We start from the raw sequence: 12,961 nt of genomic DNA, 5'->3' as shown, positions 1-12,961 counted from the left end.
TGTCCTAGCTTAATAAATCTTTTTCGGAGTTCCCGTTGTGGCGAAGTGGTTAACGAATCCGACTAGGAACCATGAGGTTGTGGGTTCGATCCCTGGCCTTGCTCAGTGGGCTAAGGATCCGGCGTTGCCATGAGCTGTGGTGTAGGTTGCAGACGCGGCTCGGATCCTGCGTTGCTGTGGCTCTGGCATAGGCCAGTGGCTACAGCTCCGATGAGACTCCCTAGCCTGGGAACCTCCATATGCCTCGGGAACGGCCCAAAGAAATAGCCAAAAGACAAAAAAAAAAAAGGAGGATTCCTGAAGTTACATTTTCAGCCCCTAAAATTGGCCAAAAATTCCCTCCCCATCATGACACCTGTGAGCTGCCCATTTGCCTCCAGGCAGTGCTAGTAGGACCATAATTGGTGATTTTATTATTGTGTTAAGGTACCTGAAAATAAAATTCCCATTAAAATATGTAAGCCTTTGGAGTTCCCATCATGGCCTGGTGGAAATGAATCTCACTAGGAACCATGAGATTGCGGGTTCAATCCCTGGCCTCGCTCAGTGGATTAAGGATCTGGCATTGCTGTGAGCTGTGGGGTAGATCACAGACACGGCTCGGATATGATGTTGCTGTGGCTCTGGTGTAGGCCAGCAGCTGTAGCTCCGATTCGATCCCTGGCCTGGGAACCTCCATATGCCACGGGTGCGGCCCTAAAAAAAAAGCAAAATAAATAAATTAATGAATTAATTAAATTAAATTAAAAGTATGTAAGCCTAGTGTTCACCTCCCAGACATTGAACTTCCAAATGGTTTTCCAGATCCTAGAAGCCCTTGGATCACTGCTTCTAAGGGGGAACCTAGATGGAAGGAATGCGTGGGGTGACCGGTGACCTCTCAGTCACCACTGAATCCCACTCGTTCTGCCATTTATTTCTTTTTGTTCCTTGGGGACCCTAATAGGTTTAGATGACATTCTTATCTTGAATGCGTGCACACCATTAGGTAAAGAGTTGGCTTCTGTGAGTGATACGCTTCCCTAAGTGGAAAAGCTGTGGAGCTATAGAACCACTGCTAACCTCAGAGCTGCTGGAATTGACCCCTGAGTCACTGAGTTCTTTATAGTTGGTACGAATTAAAGTGATTTCTGCTGCATTCGAGTATGAAAAATCCGGGATGGTCCAAAGAATTGCTTCCAAGTGGAAATTATATTTCCATAGTTGCAAAATGTGAAAAACACCCTCTATGTATGTGACATCCAAAGCAGAAATGTGTTTTTGCCTTATACTGAACTCCTTTTTCCCTCTCATATATATCACATGCCATTTTCTTTCTTAAAATTGTTATCTTTGGGAGGAGTGATTTAACTTGAATTTTTTTTCTTTTTTTTTTTTTTTTGCTTTTTAGGGCTGCACATGCACCTGTGGAAGTTCCCAGACTAGGTGTCGAATCAAAGCTGTAGCCATTGGCCTACACCACAGCTCATGGCAGCACCGGATCCTTAACCCACTGATCAAGGCCAGGGATAGAATTCACATCCTCATGGATACTAGTTGGATTTGTTTCTGCTGTGCCACAGTGGAAACTCCCTGAACTTGAATTTAGGGGGGAAAAAAAAAAAGGTAATATTAAGAAATCACTCACATGCCATGTACCTTGTCATTTTAAAGTGTACAGTTCAGTAGCTTTACGATATCCACAGAGTTGTATTACCATAACCATGATCTAATTTTAAAACATTTTCCTCGTTGCCAAAGGAAATGTGGTGTCCAGATCATTTCCCTTTTATCCCACCTCCCCAGCCCTCAGCAGTAGATTGGTCTATTCTGGATATTTCATATGTAAATGGAAACACATAGTATGTGGCTGGTCAGTTTCCTCATGTTATCATAACAGATTACCACAAACTGGATGGGTTCCAACAACAGACAAATAACTTTCTCACAGTTCTGAAGGCCAGAAGTTCAAAATCAGGGGCTTGGCAGGGTTGGTTCCTTCCTGGTGGCTCAGAGGCCAGATCTATGCCATGCCTCTCTCCTGGCTTCTGGTGGTTGCGGGCGTTCCTTGGCTTGTAGATGCATGACTTCAGCCTTTCCCCCATTTTCATGGTGTTTCCCCCATGTCTGTGCATCTTCTCATGATGTTTTTATAAGGGTGTCAGTCATTGGATCAGAGCCCTTCCTAAGCCAGTATGATCTCATCTTAACCAATTACATCTGCAGGAACCTTATTTCCAAATGAGGTCTCACCTGAGATTCTGGTGGACATGAACTTGGGAGGACACTCTTCAACCCAGGACAGTGGTCTTTGGTATTTGGCTTACTTTTCTTGTCATAAATTCTCAGGGTTCATCCATGCTGTGGGAAGTTTCAGGACTTTTATGGCTGAGTAATATTCCCTTATGAGGAGATATTACATTTCATTCTTTCATCATTTCATGGACATTTGGGCTGTTTCCACATTTTGGTTGTTGTGAATATAGCTTCTATGAGAATTTGCAGACAAGTTTCTGTGTGGACATATGTTTTCACTTCTCTTGGGGTAGATTTGTTTAACTTTGAAATCTGTCAATTATGGTGTACATATTTATGTCACTTGGCAGTAATGGCTGTTAGTTACTAAAATTCTGGCTCCTTTTCTACCTCTTGGAGTTGCTTTGTATTTCAGTGACTTACCTTCAGAGAATCTTGTTTTATGGGAAATCTGCTTTTATTCCCTTCATTATTTAATGGAAATCTATTATTAACATTAGAAAGAGAGCTGTCTGGTCTTTCAGTTGCTAACCTTGAGTCATGGGTTGATTTGTGCCCTTCCTTGTGTTTATAAATAAGTAGTAATGTTTGGAGTTCCTGTCATGGCTCAGTGGTTAACGAATCCAACTCGGAACCATGAGGTTGCAGGTTCAATCCCTGGCCTTGCTCAGTGGATTAAGGATCCGGCGTTGCCATGAGCTATGGTGTAGGTTGCAGACACGGCTTGGATCCTGCATTGCTGTGGCTCTGGCATAGGCCAATGGCTACGGCTCTGATTAGACTCCTAGCCTGGGAATCTCCATATGCTGCAGGAGCAGTCCTAGAAAAGGCAAAAAGAAAAAAAAAGGAGTAATGTTTCATTTTAAAATCATTTATAAAGCATTTGTCTTTGAGATATCATGTAACCTTCCTCTCAATCCTGGGAGATGTCCTGAGACTTTTCTTTTGTGGCTGCTAAACTTGGGGTCCGATTGATTTCCTTTTAAAAGAGAAATTGGTGCTTAGTTGTGATACACAAGCATGTCCTTCATTCCACAGTAGCACTGTTGTTTCCTTGCTGACTTCGTCCCCAAGTGCAGAGAACACGTATTAACCATCAGGGGAAACTCATTAGCCTAGACCAGTGGTTCTGAGACTCTACCTGCATCAGAATCACACGAGAGGCTTGGTAAACCTAAGGTTCTAGGGAGTTCCCATCGTGGCTCAGCGGTAACGAACTCAACTAGTTCATGAGGATGCAGGTTCGATCCCTGGCCTTGCTCAGTGGGTTAAGGATCTGGTGTTGCCATGAGCTGTGGTGTAGGTCACAGACACAGCTCGGATCTGGTGTGGCTGTGGCTGTGGTGCGGGCTGGCAACTGCAACTCTGATTGGATCCCTAGCCTGGGGACTTCATATGCCACAGGTGCAGCCCTAAAAAAAAAAAAAAAAAGTCAGGTTCTTGAGTCCTGCTATGAGTGTCTGATTCACCAAGTCTGAGCCGGGGCCTAAGAATGTGCATTTCTAACAAGACCACAAATCACCACATTTGGAGACTCATAGGCCTGGCACCTGAATGTCTGTATCACTCTGGGTATTGTTCATCCACGCTTCTCAAAATTTAATGTGCATGTGAATCACCTGGAGGTATTTTTTCACTGGTTCTGACTTAGTGGGCCTGGGAAAGCCTCCAAGATTCTGCTGGAGTAGTTCTTTGTTTTTGTTCAAGTGCAGTAACTCCACGTTGAAACAAGCTTGCCCGCTCTAAGCAGATGAACAGGATGTATCATGTAACGTGTCCTGGAAGGGGGCTCTGCAAGTTACAAGGTTACTCTGGGAAAATCAGAGGCCAGAATGGTCCAATTTAGACCCAAAGAGTAAATGGCTCAGACTTTAAACATAATCTTTGGAGTAAGTTATAATTCTTGAGTGTGACCTTTTAAGTGTATGTTTCCAGGTTCTGAAATGAATGTTTCACAGGTCCTATGACTGAACAGAGTAGATTCCACAGGGATTCTAAATTCATTCTTTTAAATTAATGAAGTTTTTGTTTTCCTTTTTTACAGCTTCGTAACAATTATTATAGACCTGATTGTATCAACTCTAGGGACTAATTTCTCTGCATATTTTATATTTATTTCCTAGAAGGATTCTTCTTTTAGGAATACAACAGAAATGCTCCATAAAACTGATTTTTTTTTTTTTTTAATTTTTCTCTGGGCAGATCACTGACAACCTTGGGGTTGGTTATCTCATCGCTGGCTGACCAGGCGGCTGGCAAGGGTAAAAACAAATTTGTGCCTTATCGTGATTCGGTCCTCACTTGGCTTCTTAAGGTAATTCGTTGTTCCATGTTCTTTTCCAACTAGAAATTGGCTGATTCAAAGGTGACAGCTGAGTGGTGTGTGTAAAGCTAACTAAATACACAAGGAACCCCCTGCAGTGCTTCATCCTGATTCCTAAACATACAGGATGAAAACTTACTCCTGTCCTTTCTTGCATTATCCTGCTGTTCAACAGGCATCATGCTTGGCTGTGAATAGAGACCCTTTCATGTGGTCATCCTATTATCTGTGAAATACAAACCCATTTCCACGATGCTGCTCCCCCTCGGGTGTGTTGTGCATGGAATGAGTGGGCCTCGTTTCTAAGATGCTGTTTGAAATGTGTCGCAGGACAATTTGGGGGGCAACAGCCAGACCTCTATGATCGCCACCATCAGCCCAGCAGCAGACAACTACGAAGAGACCCTCTCCACCCTGAGATACGCAGATCGAGCCAAAAGGATCGTCAACCATGCCGTGGTGAACGAGGATCCCAACGCAAAAGTCATCCGGGAGCTGCGGGAGGAAGTGGAGAAACTGAGAGAGCAGCTGTCCCAGGCTGAGGTACGCCCGGCCCCCGCTCCCTGAGATCCCAGCTCCCTGGCTTGGGGGGTCCGAGTGCAACCACGGCTCGCTTGCTACTCCGGGTCCCCTCCCTGTGTTCAGCAGCTCTGAGTTGACGGGCGTCTTCTCCGTGCTGAGTGCTGTGCGTGTCACAAGGCTCCATCCCAGGAACCGAGAGAGGGGCTGCTAGAGAAAAGCAGATCAGTGGGTTGGCTGAGGGCAGAGCTTGACGGCCTATTTACTCAAGGGAATATTTCTGGGTGATGGAAATGCCCTAAACTTGGATTGTAGTGATGTTTGCACAACTCTGAAAATGTACTAAAACTCACTGAATTATGGACACAGTGGGTGAATGTTATGGTATGCAAATTATACCTCAATAAAGCTGTTTAAAAAGCCAGTGGAAGAAAAAAAAGAGAGGGTGTCGCTGCTGCTGCTGCCTGTTTGCTTCAGTCAGGCCGTTGGCCCTTGAGCCCAGATCTCTTCCAGTGGGAGATCCTGAGAACCAAATGTGCTCCTTTGCTTCACATCATAGATTATCTTCCCACATGGCCTTGCCATTTTCAGAGACGTTCGTTGTGTATCACCTCCTCGTTACGTCATGGAAGACTCGGTGGTCAGGAATAACTGACCTTAGGAACAATTCAGAAATCTTTTTATCTTATTTTTGTTTTGCATTTATATCAACTCCTGACAGGGAACAAAATCAATAATCTTGCATTGTTACCATCTTTCCTTGGCTTTACCCAGACTTGAATAACCATACCTCCTTCCAAAGAGTTGTTGCCAGCTGAGGCACTGTCTCATGGAAGTAGCAGATAGGGCTGAGAGGGAGGCCGAGGGCCTTACCTTCAGCCATGTGCTTCCACCTGCCTTGCCTGGGTGTGTGCCTCAGGCTTCTGAGTTCACATTCCTTCATACCACTCTCTGCTGACCTCACAAACAAAAGAAGTCAAAGCCAGGGATCTGCATGCTCCATCTATTGGTGACCGTGGAGTTGCATTACGCTGTTTGTTTACATGTCTTTCTCCTCTGAGCCACAGACTCCTAAAGTGCAGGAAGCTGTGTTTAATTAATTTTGTTTTAATCCCTAACTCCTAGTACAACATTGATGCTGCAAAGCACTTAGCACACTTAGCACTTAGCCCTGTACATCCTAAATGCTCAATAAATGTTGCTCTTTTTGTCATTATCATCATTACAATCATCATTGAGTGCATCAAGCATAATTCTTTTTATTGATGCCAAGAAAGGTAGCAGAACGCCTGAAAAGTCAGAATGCTGATACACTTTGATAAGAGTCATGATCTTAGGAGGAAAGTGTAGTGGCTCTGGAATTTGTCTGTAGATGGATAATCTACATCCTCCTTCTTATCTCTGAATCTGCATTTCTACTATGACTGTATAATCTAGGTCAGATGGATACAAAGGTGCCTGGGGAAAGGGTAGAGAAGAAGAGCCACAATAGGTTCATCTAGAATTTTCATGTGTGTCCCCTTGAACCCGGCACTAAACGTCACTCTCAGGCTCTGTTAACACAGTGAGACTGAAGCATCCTCAGCCAGCCTCCACCTCGTTGCCACTTCAGCTTCTTGTCCGAGCTCTCCCATCTTTCCTGTTTATAGGGTGATACTCTGCGGAGGCTCGTGTTACTATAAGGTGTCAACGCATATGGTGGCCAAATGCAGGCCCCCCCCCCAAATTTCTTTTTTTTTTTTTGGTCTTTTTGCCTTTTCTAGGGCCGCTTCCCATGCATGGCATATGGAGGTTCCCAGGCTAGAGATTGAATCAGAACTGTAGCTGCCGGCCTATGCCAGAGCCACAGCAATGCAGGATCCGAGCTGCATCTGCGACCTACACCACAGATCACGGCAACATCAGATCCTTAACCCACTGAGCAAGGCCAGGCATCGAACCCGCAACCTCATGGTTCCTCGTCAGATTCGTTAACCATTGCGCCACGACAGGAACTCCGAGGCCCCCCTAAATTTCTTAAGCTGCGTATATCTATATTTAGACCTCTTAATTATTCTCACTGAGCAAACTCAGAGGGAAATTACTGCCCTTTTAACCAGATGTCCACTTCCAAGTGAGTGATAAATATGCTAAGTTTATTACCATCAGTAAGAAAAGTAGTTTAAATGGCTCAGACTCAAATTTTAAAATAGATGAATCTTGGGAGTTTCCAATGTGGCACAGTGAGCTAAGAATCTGTCTGGCCTCTCTGGTGCTGCTTGGGTTCATTCCCTGGCCCAGGAACTTCCATATGCCAAGGGTGCAGCTGAAAAAAGAAAAAAATAAAATAATCTGCCCCTTTCCTGGTCTGTTGATATAACTGAAATGTGCTTATTGGTGATATGTGTTGATCTCTGTCTTACTGAAGAAGAAATCTACTTGAGTAACTTGTCCTCATACTTTTCTATTTTGAAGATGAACTTTAGCACCTTTTAGGCCTTTAAACGTGATATGATGGATAAAATTACTCTGGGATGATTTGTATCATCTTAATTCAGGGCATTGGAATTTCTTTTTCTCTTGTAGAGTAGCAGTCATTTACTCTTTCATTTGATTATTAGAAGTCTAAATCCACCCCACCCCACCCCCCGACAGTGGGTGGCTTAATTGCGTCCAACAGACAGTTGATAACTGCTTAAGAAGGACAATAAGGGGTTGTCTTGTACATAATGGTGGAAAAAAATGAGAAAATCAGATATCTCTGCTTTCATTTTAAAGGCTATGAAGGCCCCTGAACTGAAAGAGAAGCTCGAAGAGTCTGAAAAGCTGATAAAAGAATTAACAGTGACTTGGGAAGAGAAGCTGAGGAAAACAGAAGAAATTGCACAGGTAGCTTGATAATTTGGGCCTAAAATATTGTGATTCCTTTTCATTTGCTGTCTTTCCTGTTTAGGCACTTGTCATCCTCATAAGGTCCTTTAAGGACCTCTTTCTGCTGAACCAGAGCCTATAAAGTCCCTTTTAGACACTGACTTCCTTGTCTTTTATCAACTACAATTTGGTCCCTGTATTTGACAGAACTGTTGGAGAGTACCGATTTTGTATGGACAGGATATAAGAAATATCTTTAATATGTCCAGCTTTTCACATTTAAACAAAAATCTGTTCTGGGAAAGCATGCAGCTACCTGATTGGCGGAGAATTAATAACATATGGCACATCATCGTTCTTTATTGTGTTGGATTCTTTGGGCTTATTACAAAATGCTGTATGAACTTTCCTTGAGATAAAATAAAAAGCAAGGACTAATCCTGTAAGTATTTGTGAGTGTGTAAGTGTGACTTAGTTTGTGTGTGTGAGATATGAACCTCTACACTATGCATTTCATGAACGTTTGAATTGCCCTCGTGTAAGTCTTGGACCATCCCAATCAGGTAGCTTGAAATTAGTAACTGGGACCTAGTCCAGCCTTCTGCTTATGTGTTTCTTGTAGATATGACAAATGCACACCTGACTTTCTATAACTTTCAATAACCTCCATTGCTCTGTGTTTCTTCAGAGCATATAACACCACTGGAAATTCTTTATTTTACTTCTCTCTTTTTTTTATGGTCTCCTTCCAGAAGAATGTAAGTTTTCATGAAAGAAGGAGCTTTGTTTTATTTGCTGTTGTGTTCCCAGCCCTAGAGCAGTACCTAAAACACACATATTTCTCCCAAAAAGTGAATGAATTCCAGGCCCTCTGTAGAAGGGACCCAGCCTATTCTTCCAGGCCCCCCCCCCCACCACTTTCCCACATGCGCTGGGGGCTCGTAACTCCTGAAGTCATCCAGTGTGCCCAGAGTCTTCACTGTGTTTTCCTATACCCTTCCCCTAGAACATTCTGCCCTTACCTCGCTACTCCCCCATTTCTTCCTGTTGAAATTCTTCTTATGCCTCAAGAACCATCTCAAATGTATTCTCTTCCTAAAGCCTTTCCTGGATTCTTAGCCCATCATGATCTTCCTCTGAAGCCCAGCAGCTTATTGTTCTTCTCCAGCAGCACAGGGCTCTCCTCTTCTGCTTCTAGTTGTGTGGTCTTTTCTCCTCCACTGGACTGGAAGCCCCTTAAGAGCAGGATGGTGCTCGGTTCACCCCTGGTGCCCCTGTGACACTGACACAAGATGGCACGCATTTTAGGCTCTCAATAAACTTGGTTGAGCTGAGTAGAATTTCACTGGCCTTGTCCCCAGAAATAGTGACTTAAGCTTTCCATGGATACATCTCATGAAAAGAGCAGCAAATAGAGCTGCCCTGCTTTTGTCTGCTTCTGTGCACAGGAGAGGCAGCGGCAACTTGAAAGTATGGGGATTTCCCTGGAGACTTCTGGTATAAAAGTGGGAGATGACAAGTGCTACTTAGTCAACCTGAACGCAGACCCTGCTCTCAACGAACTTCTGGTGTATTATTTAAAGGTAAGAGAGTATATTAATAGATAGTTGCCATCCTGATTCATTCATGTGCAAGTCCCACTTGAGCGTGTCTCCATGATTTTGCTTTTTGTATCCAGCTTGGCCCTTGTTGAAAGTAAGAGGACTGGGGAGTTCCCACTGTGGCTCAGCAGGTTACAAACCTGACTAGTATCTGTGAGGTTGCAGGTTCAATCCCAGGCCTCTCTCAATGGGTTAAAGATCGGGTGTTGCTATGAGTTGTGTTGTACATCACAGACGTAGCTTGGATCCCATGTGGCTTTGGCTGTGGCTGTAGCCGGCAGGTGCAGCTCCAATTGGACCCCTAGCCTGGGAACTTCCACATGCTGCAGATGCAGCCCTAAAAAAGCAAAAAAAAAAAAAAAGATAAGATTTGTAGTACAGTCAGGTTACCATTTTGTGTGAAAACCAACTGTTTTGTGTTATACTGGGGCTGTGCAGTTGGGCTCCTTTGCTGTGCAGGCATCGGAAGCACATGAGTAAGTGAGGGTGTCAGGGTGATTGCTGGCTGTGGCGACAGGGACTCTGAGAAGCTCCAGAGAGTCACCATTATGCTTTTCAGTAATTCTAAGGAGATCTCAACATCTGCACAAACCTAAAGCAGACCTTTGTGGCCATTAGACAGCTAGAGTTCATCCATGTCCATACCTTCTAAACCAACATCCTCAGGAAATAACTTGCGGTCCCATAATCCCCTTCCTGTGTAGAGATGAGCAGCCTTTTGGGTTTGGCATTTTGGGCCTCAGGGTTCTACCACTGACTATGCTGCACAGCTTGTTATAGCAGTTCTCAAACTGCTTTGTCAAGGGTTCTCGTCTGCCTAGTGAATATACAGAAGGCAATGGAGGATAAGCTAGAAATGAAGAAAGGAGCCTTCACTCCTTTTAAAAGTCTTCTTGCTTAAAAAAAAAATTTTTTTTTATTAAAGTTCAGATGATTTACAGTGTTGTACCCATTTCTGCTCTCTCGATTTTCTATTATCCATTTTATTCTACTTTTTCCAGAGACAAATAGGACACAAATAGCCCTTGACTTATTGAGAGTCCACTAATGGACTTAAGATCTTTTCATTTAGGAGATGAGGAAGGGGTAAGGGATTGTTTCTGAAACCTTAATTTTGAAAGACCAAGCCTTGCATTCTCTCTGTTGAATAAGGAAGTATTATCATCAGAGCGACTGAATGATTTTTAGAGCAACAGAACAAAGGACAGGAATGAGCAGTGGGCTGAGTCACCAGGAGTCACAGTCCTCATATGCCTGAAGTTTGAGGTTTTGACAATGAACCAGATCTCACACCTCCCATCCAGTTCATGCAGTACTGTCAGCCATGTGCTGTCAGGTTATTCACATTGATGGTGATATATTTTTGCTGAGTTACTTGTAAGCACAGATTTTGTTCTTTACTTTCATGACCTCTTTCCAGGACCATACCAGGGTAGGTGCAGATACTTCTCAGGACATCCAGCTCTTTGGGATAGGAATTCAGCCCGAACACTGTGAGATTGATATTGCATCCGATGGAGAGGTCACCCTCACCCCAAAAGAAAATGCAAGGTAAGAAAACCTATCTAAACGTGTCTTTACATAGCTTGTTTGCAGCAAGTGCCTTATTTTCAGAAGCAGACAGCCTCTTTCTGTTTGCCCAGTGTTGTCAAAGGTAAGGCTGCACTTGATTCTCCGGATTTGCTTTCCGCTTGTCCAGAGCTGTGTAATCAAGATTTAGGGCACTAGCTTCAGGGTGGCTGCTTCTGCCTTGACTGGCTGGGTGATCTTAGATAAGATACTTTTATCTAATCTTCAATTCCCTCGTGTGATAAATGAAGCTAATAGTAGACACAACATATAAATCACCTGCCTCAATGCCTGTAAATATTGAATAAAGTTAGTTGCGATTACCCAGTGTTATGTGTTGTGTAAAAAGCAGCTAATCAGATAACTCCATTGTATGAAAAATGCCTAAAACTAGGCTATAATATGTAAAAAATTGAGAATTGACAGGATAATATATTTACTTTTTAATTTCTAGTAAATGATATTTTGAGTTATTTTATAATATAAAGGTTTAAAATGAAGTCTTAAAACAATATTCATTGATGCACAGCATTATAGTTCAGCAGTTCCCTGGTGGCCTAACAGCTAAGGATCTCAGCTAAGGATCTGGCGTTGTCATTGCTGTGACGAGGGTTCAGTCCTTGGCCTGGGAACTTCTGCATACTGCAGGAATGGGCAAAAAAAAAAAAATAGCATTTCTTTTTTAAAAAAATATAATTCAGAACACACATTTTTATGAAGAAAACTGCATTCATTCTGTTAATATCAGCCATACACATTTCTTTTTCTTTTTTTTCTTTTTAGGGCTGCACCTGAGGCATATGGAAGTTCCCAGGCTAGGGGTTGAATCGGAGCTTCAGCTGCTGGCCTACACCACAGCCACAGCAACGCAGGGTCCGAGCCGCATCTGTGACCTACACCGCAGATCATGGCAACACTGGATCTTCAACCCACTGAGCAAGGCCAGGGATCGAACCCACATCCTCATGGATCCTATTTAGGTTCATTAATGCTGAGCCACGAAGGGAACTCCCGTACACATTGCTAAGTGATGAAAAAATGAAACTAACAATAAGAACATACATGATTCATGGAATTTAAAGGCCATGCATTATAGTGATATATTGTTTAAGATATTTAGTGATATGATACTATTCCATAATTTTTGCTTATTCCATGTTCAAATAGAATTTGGCTTTATGCTCTATCCCCCTATTAAAAGTGCTGGGGTTTTTTTTATCCTTTTTTTAAAAAATTGACGAACTAAATTATACGTGTGTGTGTATGTATGTATGTGTGTGTAGACACATATACACAGGACATGATAATTTGATCATATTCTCATGTTAATACTGTATCTAAAAATGATTTTTTTTTTTTAGTAGATTTTCTCGTGTCCAATTTCAATTCCATGTTTTTTATCCTCCTCTTCTTTTCCCACCCTGCCCAATTTCCTCCTTTCCTATAACCTCAGGGTAGTGGTTCATACATTCAGTGTACTTTGCTCCAGGCTCTGTGCTGGAAATGCCTACATGGAGTAACTCAAAGTCAGATGGAAGAGAATGGATAGAAACAATAGTTATTATACAGAGAGATAATGGCTCCTTCTAAAATGATCTTTATAACCTGCAAATCTGATTACTCTAAAAATGTGTAGGGTTTGCAGGACTGGAGGTCAGGGATCTGTTAGGTTATTATTATGATATTGTTGTGGGAACATAGCAGTAGCAAAAGTCATAGAGAACAAAATGGATTTCAGAATTACTTGAGAGTCAGCAAGGTTTAGTCTTGTGCTTGGGGACCGGATGGGGACTCAGTAAAAGAAGTCAGTAATGTTAGATTTCTGTCCTAAGAGACTTGATAAACAGTGCTGCTAAATCAAAAT

At 42.9% G+C, this 12,961-nt stretch overlaps 1 protein-coding gene across 7 annotated transcripts in view; it reads left to right on the top strand.

Moving 5' to 3' along the window:
- Window positions 1-12,961, top strand: part of KIF13A (kinesin family member 13A) — a 230,244-nt gene that overhangs the window by 155,911 nt on the left and 61,372 nt on the right. For all 7 annotated transcript variants that reach the window (XM_047797097.1, XM_047797093.1, XM_047797094.1 and 4 more), the window contains exons 10-14: window positions 4,438-4,549; window positions 4,889-5,101; window positions 7,835-7,945; window positions 9,376-9,510; window positions 10,949-11,079. In XM_047797097.1, the coding sequence (XP_047653053.1) occupies window positions 4,438-4,549; window positions 4,889-5,101; window positions 7,835-7,945; window positions 9,376-9,510; window positions 10,949-11,079 (702 nt within the window). The remainder of the gene's footprint in view (window positions 1-4,437; window positions 4,550-4,888; window positions 5,102-7,834; window positions 7,946-9,375; window positions 9,511-10,948; window positions 11,080-12,961) is intronic.

Source organism: Phacochoerus africanus, chromosome 9 (assembly GCF_016906955.1).
Source record: "Phacochoerus africanus isolate WHEZ1 chromosome 9, ROS_Pafr_v1, whole genome shotgun sequence".
Taxonomy (NCBI): domain Eukaryota; kingdom Metazoa; phylum Chordata; class Mammalia; order Artiodactyla; family Suidae; genus Phacochoerus; species Phacochoerus africanus.
The sequence above is the reverse complement of the archived record's forward strand: the minus strand, read 5'-3'. Positions and strand labels throughout refer to the sequence as shown.